The sequence below is a fragment of the Cornus florida genome, unplaced genomic scaffold (assembly GCF_030987335.1).
Source record: "Cornus florida cultivar Cherokee Brave unplaced genomic scaffold, ASM3098733v1 CherokeeBrave_3.0.0_Hap2_Chr11, whole genome shotgun sequence".
Taxonomy (NCBI): Eukaryota; Viridiplantae; Streptophyta; class Magnoliopsida; order Cornales; family Cornaceae; genus Cornus; species Cornus florida.
The window spans coordinates 68,815,904-68,834,168 of NW_026775581.1; the positions used below are offsets into that span (position 1 = coordinate 68,815,904).

Sequence of the window (18,265 nt, forward strand, 5' to 3'; positions counted from 1 at the left end):
ATTTAAATGTAACAATTTTAAATCGACAACGTAAAGTTAAATTTCCTTGCTGTCGAATAGAACTTGCCATCATCCTTCTATGACCCCTCCCTGACCAACCCTTTCTTCTCCTTTACTTGACATGCTCATTGCTCACTTGGAGATTGTGTTTGTCGATGTTCCCACCGTTGTAGAGAGTCAGTTCTGTTAATTATTGATGGATGGGCCTGATTCGTACTACGTCAGTTTGGGCTTGACTCTTTGTTTTCGTTGTCTCTTCTGGACTGTTTGGTTATGTTTCTTCTGGATTGTGACGGGCGTGGGGTAAGTAATTATTTTTCTTTTTTATACAAACTTATTTATCCCAAAAAAGAAAAAAAAAGAGGTGCAATATAAAATGTCGCATGTCTTTGATATAAATGTATTGCATAATTTTTTTAAAATTGTTATATGAGTGTAGCATTTTGTGACGTAATTGTATTGTATTGTGGTATGATGTTGTTGCTCTGTGCCACACGTGTGTTGCAGAAGTGCACATGATCCCTAAATAGAAAGGGATCCAGATTCATTAGAAATCACTTGGTAAAGTTTGGTTGACCTTGTTGCACAAGCTATTTACTACGCAATTAGTCTTGAGTTCTCGTTGGAATCAAAAAAAAAAAAAAAAAATTGGTCTAATGGTCAAGAATCAATAGTGGGTCTTTTTTTTCTTTTCTTTTTCCTTTTTTTTAAAAAAAAAAAATTGAAAAAATAAATAAAAATAAAAATAGTGGGTCTCTTGAAATTATATACATTTACTTTGAAACTTGTTAAGTTAGGAACTGAGTTACACAGTCTTTCTAAACAGGTGTCGCTCTTACGCTCCAAACGCGCTTCAACTTTCACACTCTTTGTGTGTTCTCGTTCAAATTCTCAATATTTATGACATAATTTTATCTGTTTTCACACTCCCACTCTCGAATTTGCTATCGCTATCGCTTTCACTTTATATGACTTAAGTTGGAAATTTATTTTGCTCAATGATAACATAAAAAGGCCCTGTTAAGCTAAGAGAAGTAAAATGAGATTTGGACTGTGTTTGGAAGCTGGGATTTAGAACTTAAAATGAGATTCCTTGCGTTTGGAATCAAATGAATTTAAAATGAAACTAAATTTTATAGGATTTGAAATTCCAAAATTTAGTGTCCTCAAATCCCATAAAAAAAAAATTACAAATTGTTGAAATTTGATTGAATTTGTAAATTAGTTAATTTATAACTTTTAAACTTACCCAGCTTGCCTTTAAATCGCAATTCTACTAAGGATACAATGGTAAAACAAACATTTCTTTTATAATTAAATTTGAGTTTATTTCAATCACACAAATTAGATTTCATTCCAAATCCAATTTAAAAAAAAAAAAAAAAAAAATCCAAACAAAGTATTAAATACTATGTAAATAGGGATGGCAATGGGGCGGGTGGGTATCTCAATCCTCGTACCCATACTTGGTGAATTTTTTCATTCCCATACCCGCCCTCGCCCCCCTATAACCGATTAACACACATTATAATATTTTTTATTCTGCTCAACTGTGTTTCAGAAGTGTGTTTATTTTTATTTAATGTAATTTAGTAATATATCATAACATATAAGAGTATTTTAGTTAATGTACACTCTAAATGGTAGGACGGAGCAGGTTTACCCTAATCCACCCTGTTGAGATTTCAAAAATTACCTTCGTCCCTATTTACAGGGTACCCAAACTTGCCCTAAACGGGCCGAATCGGTAGAGTTGGCAGATTTTGCCCTCCTATCCTAGATCACTTTATCACGAGTTTGCTTTGATTTGCCCCCAACAAAGAAAAGAAAAAAAAATTAAACATAAATAAAAAGATTGCAAGTATTGGAGCCTAATTTAATGTTAAAGAATCGTTTGGACAGTTTTCATTTTTCTTCAACCTGCGGAGAGTTTCCCACCAACGGAACCAAACGCGACCCTCTCTCACATAATTCGTAATTTCTCCATCTTTAATCGATTAATCTCTAATTTGTAGAAAATCACACACACACACTGATATATCCAACCATCACAATAGAAACACTTTCTCAATTTATAGAGATTTCTTAAACCCTAGGCATGCCAAAGCATTGAGATTCAATTCACAGTAGCAAAATTACAGTTCAGTGATTATTATCTGTGCCTTCTCTGTTGCAATCTTTCGTTCATTGGTTCGTCGATCAGTAATTGTGATGTTATTGTTCTCTTTGCAGATTTATGGACATAATGGACGTGGATTTTTTCACAGAGGGTGTATTAGAAGAAGATATTTTTGAAGCTGATGTTAATAATGATGTAAGTTTCTTTTACTTTACTAGGATCGACATTCAATCACAGTTGGTTCGATCTTCAAAAAATTTAGCAGTAGAGCTCAATTTGAATTAAGAAAAATCTAATTACGACTCCGGTTTATGTAATTCCTCTTTCTATTCTTAGTTTTCTTTGTTCGATTAATTTTCTTTTATTATTATTGTCATTCTTTTGACTATTATAGAATTAACAAAAATATAATATTGTAAAATAAAATTTAAAAGTTCAATGTAGATGAATCAAGAGTAGGAGGGTTCAGGGTAAAGAAGAAACTACGATCGTCAATATTTGTTTGTCCACTTGTTACAAGATGGTGACAATGGGTACAGCTTTATGGGCTGCGGGAGAAATAAGTTTTGAAAATTATATTTCTTTAACGTTCGTATTATTTCTGATTAATGAGGAAACATTATGATGGCTCTAACGGGGTTGCCACCTTATTGATCAATTGGGTTTGCTGTTTTCATTTAAATGTCTTTTTGTATATGAATATGTATTTTTCTATGACATGCAGGATTATTCTACTTTGGAGGGCGAAAGATGTGGGATATGTATGGATGTGGTCATTGACAGGGGACTCCTAGATTGCTGTCAACACTGGTATATATTGTATTTCTTCCACACTTCAATGTGATGTTAAGCATTGAGAAATAAGGTCTAGATGCATTTAACTGCATGTGAGATTGCATAAGTGGGGGTTTGCTTTTAACAGGATCGCCTTAAAAATTACAGCCCTTAATGTATGAAGGGGAAATCATTGCATTTATCTGCTTTGATATGCTTGTTTAGATTACCGTATAATCATCTCCAGAGCATGTTGATGCAACCAGTGATCTGATGTCTCTACTTCATTTTTTTTCCCCTGTATATGCCTACATATTTTTCAAATATATATATATACACACACACATATACATATATTGCTTATGAAAGATTCTATCATGTACCAACCTTTGATTTTTTTTTGTTTTATTTTCAATTATATTGACATTTAACTCAATCGATTGAGTTAGTTTTCTCTGACCGCCCTTGATTAGAACTTTGCTACTATAATATGTTTAGGAATTCAATCTCCAAGAATTTCCAATGATTAGATTTGATTCTATAGATTGGTGGACAATAGTGCATAATTCATGGGCTTTTGTTTTCAAAGGGTTAAGTTAGAATTGATTAAGCTGAATATTTCATTAGTTGGCTGCTACCTTTACATGGCATTCCCCTTTGGTTATTTGTAGTTCATCAAACCCTTATAACTTGTCACACAAGGTAAATTTATTATCATTTGTACTCAGATTGCATTCTTATGGAGGTAAAAATGACATTACTGTTGATTTTTTTTCTTTTTATTTTTGCTTGGGCAAGAATGCGAATTTGAGTTACTAACTAGGTTCTTCATTTAAATTTCAGGTTCTGTTTCACATGCATTGACAACTGGGCTACCATCACAAATCTTTGCCCACTTTGCCAGAATGAATTTCAGTTAATCACTTGTGTACCTGTGAGTAATGTAATTTTGTTGGAACCTTGGTTTTTTTGTTGTGTTACAATAGCTTTTTCTTTCATCAAATCACTTATGCTTCTATCTTGTCATCATTTGGCCACTTGATCAGTCCACCCTTTCATTTCGCTTGCAATTGCAATACGAGTCTTTTTTTTTTATATTTGCTGAAAAGACACATCTAATGCCTATTTATAAAAATTATAATTGATTATGAAGGTATATGATACCATTGGAAGCAACAAGGTTGACGAGGACTTGTTATCCAGGTATTCCTTTATTCATTCAATTTCAGTATAGCTATTGCTTCTTCCTAATTGGAACATTGTCGCTTACATTTCTGTTCACTCCCTATGGTGCCAGTACCAGTTTACCACACACAAATCTTGGGTCTACTCAGGGTCACTGCTATCTCGTAGTTACAACATGAAACAGAGTTATTGGTTGTTGTGGAAAATTGACGTTTCTTCAGAATCCACTAAATATAACTGTCTTTTGCTGATGATAAAAAATTCTGTTTTGGCAAAGTCCATTTCATCTGCACATTTGGTTTTCCAAATGATGAGTCTGGTACGCTGGTTGTTCTCAACAGCCACAGAGGTGCCTGATAGCACATCAAGGCTACAGAACACCTCATAGTCCACATAAAGTGGAAGCAGGAATGCTTTAAGTGAACCATTTGAGGGCATACCATGAAGTTTGGACAATTCAAGTTGTACTGATGTAATATCATGTGCAGCAAGGTGGCATGTTGTGAAAGAACTAGAATATGGACCGTCGTGGCATGTGTGCTTCTTGTGTAAACAATTCTTTGAACAATATTATGGGCAGTATCAATTGGTAAATGGAAAAAATTTCAAAGGTTGGTTGTGATGGTCTTTTGGCAAGGTATATCTTCCTGAATGCGTTGCATTTGGGCTTGAGAAATTGTAAGTATCATGTTGAAATTTGAGCTGTTCTATTGTGATAAAATGGATTAATTGGACGACCAATTTGGTCTTTTGTCCTATCAAAGTTATGGCTTGCCTGTTTATTGTACCAGATCAACAGAGTCAGGTGTGTACATTCAAGCTAAATGGGCTCATTTGTCTCAAGAAGTGTGACAAGATTTAACTTTCCAAGTTCTTTTTTTTTTTTTTTTTGTTTTTTAGGTAGAACTAGAAACAGAATTTGAGAGTCCTGTTCATGCATAAAGTTCTTTCAGGAGTGTAGCAAGAAAAGGGGAGAAGAATAGATTTCAAAAAAAAAAAATGATTTTGGGAGAATGTCAAGATTCATGGCCCTTTATATTGCGTATTGACATGATTTTGCAGTCAGAATTTCTGTCAGAAATTATAGTGATTACATAATTGCAATTTTGGCAGTTGTTAGGTTTTCAGCAGATTTTGTTTTGACCTTTTCTTTTGCTTCATCCATGCAGAGATGATGATTGGTGCGTTGAAGGGATGAATAACACACTTTCTTTTCCATCATACTATATTGATGAAAATGTAAGTATTCTCATTAAAAAACCTCTTCAAGGTTTTAGGGTAATTTACAGAGCTAGCCCAGTGATTTTGGAACTAAGCTTTAGAAGAACACATTGATCTCCTCTACTATTATAGTAGTAAAGGATTACTTAAATCGTAAATTTACATTAAAAATTAATTATTCTAAAGAATTAATGGATTACTTAAATCTTAAATTTACATTGAAATCAATTATTCTAAAAAAATAAAATTTCTTTTACAAGCTGGCAATATTCCCCTCAAGATTGGTAATAATCCTTAGCTTAGGATTCAAGCTTTTCATGTTGATGCTGGTGTAATGTTAAAAGTTGGGATTGACAAGTGTGACATTACAAGTTCAAATTTGAGAGCTGCCATTTTGTGCAAAATAATGTTAAAGGTTGTGTCTATATTTAGCCATTTTTGGACCAGCACTGGGTAAATGCCCTTATAAGTCCAACCAGGGGTATTTATGCACTATGCATGTGCTATATATCCAATTTTAGTTCTATTGATGAGATGCATGCAAGACGTCTCCTTATGCATGTTGGAGATAAATGTGTCATTACCTAAAGAATTAACTAATGGTTGTGTCCTGGGGAAGAAATAGTTAGTTAAATACTTCCAGTAGTATGCATCACCTCCTTACATCGATGGAAGTGAAGTAGAGTAGGTCAGTGTTATTAAACTTGAACAGATCCCACTGATTTTCACAAAAGCAGGTAGTACTTGACTGTCTCTCTCTCAGGGGAGGGAGTGCTGTGGGATGAAAACTCGAGGGAAGACCAGTTTTATGGAGGCTTTTAATTTCCTTATGTTCTATTATCTGTTTTATTTTTTCTGCATTTACAGAGTCATTATGTCATTCTTATAAACTTCATCATTTTGTAGGCAGTTATCTGTTTGGATGGAGATGGCTGCAAAATTCGAAGTGGATCAGCAACAATTGGGGAAGATCCAAATCTTGATACATCAATTGCTTGTGATTCATGCGATATGTGGTACAGTTAAATATTTTGTTACGTCATAAATATAGACCTGTCAATGGTGATTTTTTGTAAATTGAATTACCAAAGCATTTGTTGGGTTCAGCCAAATATGCATAGCAAGCTGTGTTGTTCTAATAAGGTACCTGACAATAATATTGATTATGGAGTTCTGAGACTTTAAATGTGATACCGTATGGGGCTGAGACAAGAATGTACTAATGAGCGCTAGTCACTTCAGTGTTGGTTTTTGATATGAATTCTCACTTGGGCCTTGTTCAAGGTAGTCTTGGGCTTTACTACCAACTTATATATTCATAAGAATTCATAATAATGAGTCAGAGAGAGAGGAAGCGGCTCTATGCTTATTCTAACAAACTATAAAAGTGCTTCTCTGGCACCCCACAATTAATGATATTGGTGAAGGCAAAGTTTTACTTGTTATGATCCAAATTCCAGCTGACATGGAGTCATTATTATGTGTTAAATATCATTGAGGAGCTTGTGCTTTTAGGTGTCATTGGTACTGCCAACTGTTTGTGATTACATAAGTACTTGGATTGTGTGAGCTTATATAGATCAGTGTAGTCAATATAATCATTTTATGCTATTTTCCAATTGATCCTCTTACAATCTGCTTGAATTAGTCAAACTTTTTCTAGGATCTCCAGTCATACATCTTATGAATGTGAATTGGCAGAGAGACTAAGACTCTACTGTTTGCTGGTTGAAACATGGCCAGCTGAATATATATGTTAACAAGGAAACCAAATTTTGGAAAGAAATCAGGAAACAACCAAAGAAAGTCACATGGCATCATTTAGGAGGGATTCTCCCATTGCTTCTAGTCCAAATTCTTCATATTAAAATTTTTCTGTTGAACTTGTGGCAACTCCACCGAAAGGGTTTTGTAGCTCTAATTTATTGCAAACTAGTTCCCTTAAACTGATAGATATGGCATGTCAGAATCCAACTTCTATTCCAAAAAGGGATACATCACTTTTGATGACTTCACTGGGTGATGTCACCTCATGTTTCATTCTAGTAACTTTTATCTTTCTTACTTAATTCTTGTTTGTTATGTTTTTGCTTGGGGGAGATCCTTTATCTTTTAGTACACTTATACTCTAATTGATCTTCCATTAAAGTTTTTAATGTTTTTTTCTTCTGTTGTTTCTGTTCTTCATTGTCACACTAATTGTTTCTTCACTTGCACGGAACCAGGTATCATGCTTTTTGTGTGGGATTTGATCCTGAAGGCACTTGTGAGAATTCATGGTTATGCCCAAGGTAATTCTGTAGAACATTTTATGTTCTTGGTCAAATTTGAGCTGTTAATACAGTTGCTTGGTGTAATTCCATTTAACTAACATCAGGCAGCCGTATTGCTCTACTTTACATTTACTATTTCTAAATATGTGAAGTACCGACACATGACACATGGGTATACCTATTGCAGTATTGGTTATGCATTCAACATGTCTGGCTGGACATGCTCCTAGCAAGCATATCTGACAATTCAAATAATTATACATGAAAGTCTCACATTATATTTCTTCTATTACAATATCGCTTCAAAACAAGTTCATTGTTATGTTGAATACTATTTTATATAAAGTACCATTTAATCCTGTAAAATAAGAAAAAAAATATATTAAAATTTGAACATTTAGCCATGTTCCTGTATCATTGGGTTTGAGGATCTGATAAACCCAGCAGATATAAATATACCCACACCTTACTCTTCGCTTACTTCTGATTTGACACGAGTCTTGGCAGTTTAAACCCCCAATCCCAGCTGAATTAGGGCAATGGCAATAAACAACAAGAAAGGAAGAAACTTCAAAGAAGCAAAATCAGAGCGAGAGGAGGGCGATTAATAATAAGAGAAATCAAAGCGAGACTGATTCTATTTATGAAGGGCCCAGTGGGGGCTATTGGACCCCACTCAATATGTTCTTTATTTTAATTTTGTACCTATATTGTTTTGAAATTGTAAATATGCTCCCCCTCAAAATCATCAATTAAAAGGAAACCCTCAAGTTCGAATGATTCTTACTTGTTTCTTTTTTCAGTTTTAGATTTACTTTTTTTGTTTCACAAGTTTCTCTCCACAATTCATAACAAGTTCATATCCTCCATTTGATCTTTCTTTTACTTTCTCGATCTTTCTCCAACACAAAAAGTGCAAAGCGAGAATTTTAGAAGTCTTAGTTTATAGTCAATTTGTCGACCTTAAACTGATATACAAGAAACTCTAATCCTTCTTTCACTCATTCTTGCAGGTTATGCAAAAATTAAATTTCTTTTAAAGAAAAAGAAAAACAGAAAAGTAAGATTTTGTTAAAAAATTGTATATGTAATGGTATTGATAATGAGGCACTCATGCAACGATTTTTGGAAACAGCAGAACTGGTGTACAATGTATTAGTAGAATTATTGTCTATCAATTTTAATATATTATATTGGTTCAAATTTTTTGCCCCCACTGGAGAATTTTTTTGGCTCCACCACTGGTTGCTAATCATCCAATTTATCACACATGAAAAGAAAATTACTGTATATGGTTCATAATCATCTGATAAGGGTAATTGCCAGAACCCAATTTGCATGTCTCCCGTATCCCCATTTATGTACCTCCCATATCCCCATTTGGTTGAATAAGCTTCCATAGGTCTCTCTCGCTTATTCCTATCATCCTTTTTTGTGGTGAATGTAGGTGTATAGCCAATGAAAACACACAAAAGTCAGATGTGACCCCAATAGTGAGGCCAAGTAACCAGTGTGGTCTACAGAATGCTATCAGTGAATGTTTGGTTGAAGCTGCTTTTTCTGGAAAAGTGTCTGTATCTGTTGCTGATGCTGGAGAGACAGCTGTTGTGGTTTCAATGGTTGAAGACAATCAAGGGACTGAAGGATCAGGTGAGAAAAAATTATCAACGATAGAAGTTAATGAGGACCTGAATGTTGAAACTTTGAAATCTAGTTCTAGTACCAGCACTTCCAACTTGGAAACACCATCAAGTGAGAAAACTAGCATCCAATTGAATTCAGAGGCACAGGAACTAAAGCCATCCTCATCACGAGATACATCCTTTATTTTACCTTCTATTTCATTGGGCCTTGGTGAGCTGAAGACAGATTCTGCTGATAAAGCGATTAATATATCAAATGGCTTTAATGGGGTTGGAATTTCTTCAACGACGTTGTTTGATGAACCATGTCAATCCAGTGTAGATCTAAATCTTGGTTTATCTGTGGGCTTTTCTTTGCCTGGTAATTTTGCAGTTATATAGTATTTTTGTATATTTATTTATGGTTTCTCGAATTGACTATAATGTGATACACACAAGTGAGAGATTTATGCTTGGCTTCATCTCATTGTTGCAGTTGACAACATTGATGTGGATGAAGATCAGGTGGCTGGAGATATGCTGCAGAAGAGTATTTCAGAAGAATGTCTGCTACCAGGTATTGGTCAGGGTAGTTTAAGATATTTCATCCTTTTTTCTGGGGCATTCTTGGGCAGTGGAACACTAAAAGCAATTATGTTTTTGATCAGGTAGTTATATAATGATTTTGATTGGAGATGTTCATATACCTTTGCTCATTGCCTCTTTTGCTGAAATGCTTTCAGCTGGCAAGATTGTCTCTAATACTATGGCCAATGTTGTTGCAGTTACTGGTGCAAAGAGAAAGCGTGGAAATTGCAGGTCAGGATTCATTCAATTACCTTCCATTTTATGTAGCTTTAGAAATTAATGCTCATAACCATGTTACAGGGAAAAAAACAAGTGCTCACAACTATGTTGCTCTGACTTTAATGCTCCTAACCCATGTCAGACTCAATTTTAGATTTGCATTTTCTGATATACATGCTTTATGATTCTGCTAGCACCCAAATGCTTCAGAAGCCTTTCTTTCCTGCCGTGGCAGTCATTTATGATTCTATACCTATGGATTCCTTTTCTTTCCTCTAATTTCCAGTAGGTTTTTCAGCCTAACCAGATCTTTTAGAAAGTATAGGGCCTGCTTGGTTGAGTTTTCTAAGAATAACTTTCTATTCCTAGAGATTAAAAAATAGAAAACAATTCGAATATTCGTTTGGTTAATGAAAACTGATTTTTTTTTTTCTTTCAAAAGGCCTGATTTAAAAATTAAAAAAAAAAATAATAATAATAATAAAAAAATTTGTCTCTTGAAGTTCTCTGAATTGTTTTCTGTTTTCTGGGTATTTTTGAAAGTTGCTTTCCAAAAATTAAACCAAACAAGTCAACAATATCAATATCAGACTGCCTGTTTTAGAAAATATATAAACCAAACAGTTGCATAATATCCAGATTGCTTATATTAGAGAAGTAAAAGGATGTATAAGATGACATAGGAAGACCAAATTAGTTAACCGACTAATATTGAAAGTTTCCATTGTTTTTAAATTTTAATATGGGTTTTTGGGAATGAAAAGTGTGAAATTTCATTGGATGACCATTTGAGTTGGTGAAAAGTAGTAACAATTTATTTGGCTACTATTTCACAGTTGATGAGAAAATATTTCACACCTAACTCCTGATGGAACCATGTGCAACTATTTGAAGATTTATCTTAAACAGCCAACATGATACGACAAAAAATTTGTCGGTAAATAGGTGTTGTGACAGTGAATGTTGCAGTTCACAACTGAACATGGGTGTTCAGTTAGTATTTTTCCATAGTCGAGCATTGGAATGATTGGATCTGTCTTCAAATTAAGATTGTAACCTTCTGTCAGGTGACTTGCCTCCTACCACAATTACAAATTTCACCTTCTCCTTCACGCAACTTCATAAGGAGAAAATATCTAATGTGGTCGTTGAGGCATATGAGAGACATTGTGCTTCGGCATTTGTGAGCCCTACTGTGACAGTCTCATCGGCAATGGGAAAAATCATACACTGATTGTCATGTGGATGTTTTCTCCTTGATTTGTTGGGAGACTTGGAATTCTTCAGTTACATGCGAAGTTCAAGAGACTATACACAGTAAACTCATATTTTTTTTGGTAAGTCAATAATAAACTCATAAATAATGATTTTTGGAACACAAAAAGATTTCATAATGAATAAAAATTAATAGATTATTTTATAGTGAACTTTATTTGTCTGAAAAGATTTAGGGCCACTAAATATCAAATTTGGTTCATGAATACATTTTGGGTTACAGGAAGTTAGTGATTTTGAACTAATGGATAAAAGATTCTTAAGATAGTCTTTGAATCTTGGTTGTAAGATTCTGCGATAATTTCAATGGCTGTAAGCTTTTAAATATCTAATGTGGTCATATACGCATGTGAGAGACATTGTGCTTCAGCATTTGTGAGCCCTACTGTGACAGACTAGTTGGCAATGGGAAAAATCATTCACTGATTGTCATGTGGATGCTTTCTCCTTGATTTGTAGTTGGGAGACTTGGAATTCTTCAGTTACATGCTAAGTTCAAGAGACTATACACAGTAATAAACTGATATATATATATATATATATTTGATAAGTCGGTAATAAACTCATAATTTCTGATTCTTGGAACACAAAAAGATTTCATAATGAATAAGAATTAATAGATAATTTTATAGAGACCTTTATTTGTCTGACGAGATTTAGGGCCACTAAATATCAAATTTGGTTCATGAATATGACATTTTGGGGTTATAGGAAGTTAGTGATTTTGATCTAATGGATAAAAGATTCTTTATATGGTCTTTGGATATTGGCTGTAAGCTTTTAATCTGCGATAATGGCAATGGCTGTAAGATTTTAAATATCTAATGTGGTCGTAAAAGCATGTGAGAGCCATTGTGCTTCGACATTTGTGAGCCCTACTGTGATAGACTCATTGGCATTGGCAAACATCATACACTGATAGTCATGTGGATGCTTTCTCCTTGATTTGTTGGAAGACTTGGAATTCTTTAGTTACATGCGAAGTTCAAGAGACTAAACACAGTAATATACTCATTTTTTTTTGATAAGTCAGTAATAAACTCATAATTAATGATTCCTGGAACACAAAAAGACTTCATAATAAATAAAAATTAATAGATAATTTTATAGAGAACTTTATTTGTCTGAAGTGCTTTAGGGCCACTAAATATCAATTTTGGTTCATGAGTACGACATTTTGGGCTTATAGAAAGTTAGTGATTTTTAACTATTAGATAAAAGATTCTTAAGATAGTCTTTGAATCTTGGCTGTAAGCTTTTAAACTGCGATAATGGTAATGGTTGTAATGACACGGGCTTGGGGTGAATTGGTATTCGATACGGATCCCTGAATCGTGATTGTTTTGTTCTTGGCATAACTTCCTGAATCGAATGTGTAGCAGTATGCTTGTTTTGCTTCAAATTGCTATCAATTTGGATTTTAAATATTTTTTTTTATGAATTTATAAACACAAAATTAAGAAATCCTTACTAATTTTGCAGTTAACGAGTTTTATGTAGGGGTAGAAAATAAGTCATGCCGGCTCAGCACTAAATTTTTTGTTTTGGCTTGGTCAATCTCCTTCCAATTCTTCAATCAAGGTCAGGCTGGGTTGATCCAGCTTTTGGATCTAAACGAGCTGGACTGGGCCTTTGAAATTGAAAAACTTAAATTTACTTTTTATAACTTAATTAACACTCTATATAATGATTATATTTCAAAAACATTTTATACTCATTTATTTCTTAAATAGTCATATTAAAAATTTATGAACCATTATTAGATATGCTTATATAAATAGTTTGCCCAAGTAAATAAGTATAAATTTTGTATAGTTTTTATTTTATTTTATTTTATATATATATAAGTAAAGGTTAGGTCCAAGTGGAGATTCATTATCAATACATCTTATAATTTATAGTTATAAATTTATAACTTAAGTAGTTGCATAAATACATATACATATACATATACATATATATATATATATGTTTATAACTTGATATCTATAGCTTATGAATTTTTTATTGCCATGTCCAAAAAATGTACTTGGCATTCCACTTACATGGTATATCATATGTAAATGTTTTAGATATTTAACCTGCTATTTTACAAGCATTTTAATGAATTTGATATTGTGATGCACAACTAAAAATAATATTACAGGATGTAATCATAAATTATATTAAATCGTCTTGTCCAATAAATTTAAAATGTGCACACAACATTGTATATGAAAATTTTCCCTTGAAATATTTTCGAGAATTGATGTAGCTACATTGTCATAAAAAAAAAATTACCTACTGTTACTATTGTATAATCATTATCTATCTGTGCATCTGTGTGTGGCTGTGATTTCCGTGCATATTTAACTATTAAGTGCAGTTTCATTAATAGCCTATATATATATTGGTTGTCATCTACCTCATTTAACTAATATTATTATTATTATTATTATTATTTTCCGGTCTTTAATGCATCTGGAACCGAACACTTGCTTAATCTTTTTCTTTTTTCTGGTTCCAATGTCTATTAGCGATGATGTCTGTCCAGCTGCTGAGGATGCAGAAACCAAAGCTAAAACTGAGCTGAAGGCTTTGAAAAAGAAATCCAGAGCTGAAGGAAATGGTCAAATAATTCATTTGAAGGACCAAGCTGATGGACCTGTTTCAGATGAATCGCAAAAATGTTGGAGTCTAATAGCAGCTTCTAGAGATGAGAAGTTGATACGCAAGTCAGAAAAGAAGAATGTCACTTCCGATATAATGAGTATAGTTCAAGGGACTGATCGTAGACCTCTCAAGGGGCTTGCAAGCCCCAGTCCTGCTGATAAGTCCTCAAAAGAAAGAGAAAGCGCAGCAGGCTTGAGGGTTAAAAAGATCCTAAGGAGAGCCACCGAGGACAAGGAATCATCCATGCTAGTCCAGGAACTGAGAAAAGAAATTAGAGAAGCTGTACGTAACAAATCCTCCAGAGAATTTGGGGAAAATGATTTTGATCCAAAGCTTCTAGCTGCTTTCAGGGCTGCTGTGGCGGGACCTATAACTGAACAAAGTAAGAAGTTACCACCTATGGTTGTGAAGGCGAAGAAGTCATTGTTGCAGAAGGGAAAAATACGCGAAAATCTAACGAAAAAGATATATGGGATTGGTGGAAGGCGAAGACGAGCATGGACACGTGACTGTGAAATCGAATTCTGGAAATACCGCTGTTTGAAAATTACCAAGCCTGAAAAAATTGCGACACTAAAGTCGGTTCTCAACCTTTTAAGAAAGAGTTCTGAAGGCGCAGAGATTAAACAGGGGATTGAAGGCGAGGCCACAAACTCTATTCTGTCAAGGTTGTATTTGGCAGATAATTCTGTTTTCCCTCGAAAGGATGATATCAAGCCTCTCTCTGCTCTCAAAGCTACCAGACATCCCCAGGAGAATAAAGAACACTTTTTAACAGAAAAAGCTTCTACACCGTCTCTGGGTAATAACACTGTGAAAACTCTTCAAATGAATAAGGTTTCGTCACAGGTGGGTGTTCTTTCTTCTGATAACAAACGGAATAAGATTGCTAATGTTCCAAGCATAAAGGGTGAAGCTGCTTCTAGTAAAGTACATCCTAACAAATGCCCAGAAGGGCCATCTGTATCTTCATTAGGTGGTTCTGAAGGAAATTCCCAGAAGGAAGTTATTGGTAAATCTGATGATGTAAAGAGTGATAAAAGGAAATGGGCCCTAGAGGTTCTTAAAAGAAAGACTGCAGTGACAGGAAGCAATGCATCTCAGGAAAAAGAGGAAGACAATGCCGTACTCAAAGGAAACTATCCTTTACTAGTATGTCATGTTTTGTGTTGTTATACCAATTCATATACCTGATGTTTGATTCTGCTACTTATTCATTCTTCCCTTTTCTTTTCTTTTCCTTTTTATTTTTTCTTTTTGGGCAGGCTCAGCTACCAGTTGATATGAGGCCAGCATTGGCACCCAGTCGCCATAATAAAATCGCCATATCCGTTAGGCAGGTAAGCTGTCCCTCTTTTGCCATGGATTTTTTTTTGTTCAACATGGTTGGTTTTTTGGGCAACTTAAATTCGTAATTTCTCCTTTCAAATTTTTAGGTTCTTTTCAGAAATGTGCAGAAATGGGTTCATCCTTTTTTATTTCCATTTATTTTATTTGAATGAAAAATCACAAAGATTGAAAATGGATTTTGGCAATCAGTAAGAAGGAAGATGTGTTGCAAATCCATGTTTTAAAAGTTGTATTCCTAGGGATCAATAGAATATTATGTGATGCCCTGCCATCCCCTTGTTCTCCTCTGCCAGACTTACCAAGGTGACGTACCGCAATTCTGCTGCTACCTTAACCTCAATTAACCTATTAATTCACTGCTGCTACACTTGCCAGTCTCACAATAACATCACCTCCACCATTACTTTGTCACCACCACCTCAGCCAATTCTATGGTGTTCGATAGAATCATCTTAATTGCCAAACTTTCAGTATAGGAAAAAGTCAATTTATTGGAACTTAATTCAGCAACTGGGTTTCATTATATCATCCAAAGACATCTTCACTGCTTTTAAATGCCTCTATTGCATGATCTTTTTACTGGCGAAGTTGAAGTTTAGTTTCCTCACCTTATATTTGTTTATATAAATGAACTCTATGTTAGACGGACTCTTTGAAAGCATGTGTTAGACTTGTGTCAAACACATGGCACTCGAACAAGGGCATGGGATAAACATATTTAGTTGGACATGTACCTAAAAAACATATTTAATAACTCAATTTAGTTAGATTATAGCTCTAACAAGTTAAATGCTTATTTTGAACACTCACCATCATCATCCTTGCCTTAATCTCATATGAATGGGGCATTTTAAACACTATGTTACATAAATTCATCATTTTACTCTAAAAAAAATAAAAGAAAATTAGTAAATAATATGAATATTTAGCACTGACCCTGTTTCCTTCTATTTCGGAATTGATACATTCGGATGCATACCCGTACCCAACACACATACCTAAGTCCAGACAATATAGAATAAACATAAATGCCAGGATGTCAGTAAGTACTGAAATTAATGATAGCTAGGTTATAGATTATTAATCAACCATCCACTGTGTAGGCACAACTTTACCGTCTCACAGAGCACCTTCTACGGAAAGCAAATCTGCCAGTCATTCGAAGAACTGCAGCTACAGAGTTTGCTGTTGCAGATGCAGTTAATATCGAGAAGGAGGTTGCTGATAGGTCAAACAGCAAGCTAGTATATATGAATCTATGTTCTCAGGAGCTGTATCGCTCAGATAACACCAAGTCCAGGATTGCCACAGAATCAAATTCGTCCTCAAATGAAGCTGTTCCTGCTGGCACGTTAGAGCAAGCAACCAATGATCTCTCTCCTGTTCCAGTGGTTGAAGAAGCATTGAGAAATGCAGGCCTTTTGTCCGATTCCCCTCCAAATAGTCCACATCACCAAATGGAGGAAATCATTGATGAAGATGATCCGTCAAGGAAGTTTAGTGAGGAAGGACCAAATGATGTATTTGAAATGGATCCTCATCCTGACCTTGATATATATGGTGATTTTGAATATAATTTGGAAGATGAAGACTTTGTTGGTGCTAGTGCTTTAAAAGTATCTAATCTAAAAACCGAAGGAGAATCACAAATCAAAGTGGTTTTCTCCACTCTCAATTCTGATAGATCAAATAATGACCTGGATCTTGAAAAGAAGACGATTTCTGAAGTAGCCAAAGGTGGTTCTTGCTCAAGTGAGTGCAATACTGATGCAAGCATCAGTACCACTACTGCGGACGGGTGCCTTCCTCAAGATTCCTTACTTGATGAAGGAGGTGAAGAGCCTTCTCTTGCATTATGTGACGAATTATATGGCCCCGATAAAGAACCTTTGATAAAAAGGTTTCCAGAAATGGCATCAATGAAGCCCTGTGAGCTGAAAACTGATGACATGGTTCCAGAGAATTCACTCGGTTGTCCACAAACAAGTGAAAATGGACCAAAGAAGGAGATATCTAACACCGATATCAAGAAACAGGCTGATAACTGCAATTCTGTATCAAAAAAGGTACTCGATGACTATAAGTCTTTTGCATTTTATTCTTTTTATTTTTTGGGTTTAATACAATTAATAGTAAGTACGATTCTTTTGTTCATAAATTTCCGTTCTGCTTATCCCTCATCCTCAACTATGTATAGGTGGAAGCTTATATTAAAGAGCACATCAGGCCGCTGTGCAAGAGTGGTGTGATCACAGTCGAACAATACCGGTGGGCTGTGGGGAAAACGACTGATAAAGTTATGAAATACCACTCCAAAGAGAAGAATGCAAATTTCCTCGTCAAGGAAGGTGAGAAGGTGAAGAAACTTGCTGAGCAATATGTTGAGACTGCCCAGAAAGATGAAAAATAATTCAGTTTTTAGACTTTAAATGCTGCCAAACAACTCTTGTTTACACTTTACACTGCTTAGCTTGGGCTCCTCTGTTTTTTTTTGTTTTTTTTTCTCCTTATTCCACATTTAGTATTTTGTAGACAATCATATAACTACTCAACTGAACATATCCTGGACGGAACAATTGTACAGAGCAAAAATTTTTTGATTCAGAAATTGAGGAACTAAGCTACACTACTGTGTTGTAAATTATATAGTGAAATGTTGATGTAATTTTTTTTTTTTTTTCTTGGCAAGAAATATACACACTCATTTGTTTTTACCGGGAGAATTTTGACTGGAGACTAGCGGTGTATGAAAATGATAATAATAAATTGTATTTGAGAACAAAATGTTTTGAAAGTGTAGTAGTGTCTGAGTTAGCTTACTCATTATTAATGTGATTTTTTCGTTAAAGAAAATGCCAACCTTAAATTAATGGAACTCGTTGTCTTGTTTTGAAAACTTAATTCTAAATAGTTAGAAAACGAGGACATTATTTTTTTAATTTTTGTTTTTCAATCAACAAAAAATTCACCCACATCTCTTCACAGGA

The 18,265-nt window shown here is 34.4% G+C and overlaps 1 protein-coding gene across 3 annotated transcripts; it reads left to right on the top strand.

Moving 5' to 3' along the window:
- The first annotated feature begins 1,767 nt into the window (after positions 1-1,767).
- LOC132282391 (uncharacterized protein At4g10930) lies at positions 1,768-17,990 on the top strand. Of its 3 annotated transcripts, none has more exons than XM_059784058.1 (15): positions 1,768-1,974; positions 2,233-2,314; positions 2,844-2,929; positions 3,737-3,827; positions 4,047-4,096; positions 5,248-5,317; positions 6,206-6,315; positions 7,525-7,590; positions 9,020-9,576; positions 9,691-9,771; positions 9,938-10,013; positions 13,793-15,080; positions 15,194-15,268; positions 16,382-17,344; positions 17,476-17,990. In XM_059784058.1, the coding sequence occupies exons 1-15, from the start codon at positions 1,880-1,882 to the stop codon at positions 17,686-17,688; spliced, it is 3,903 nt and encodes a 1,300-aa protein (XP_059640041.1). In that variant the 5' UTR covers positions 1,768-1,879; the 3' UTR covers positions 17,689-17,990. The 3 variants fall into 3 exon arrangements, with proteins under 3 accessions (XP_059640041.1, XP_059640042.1, XP_059640043.1); XM_059784059.1 differs by having other exon boundaries at positions 9,980-10,013; XM_059784060.1 differs by lacking the exon at positions 1,768-1,974 and adding an exon at positions 2,009-2,140.
- Positions 17,991-18,265: the final 275 nt, after the last annotated feature.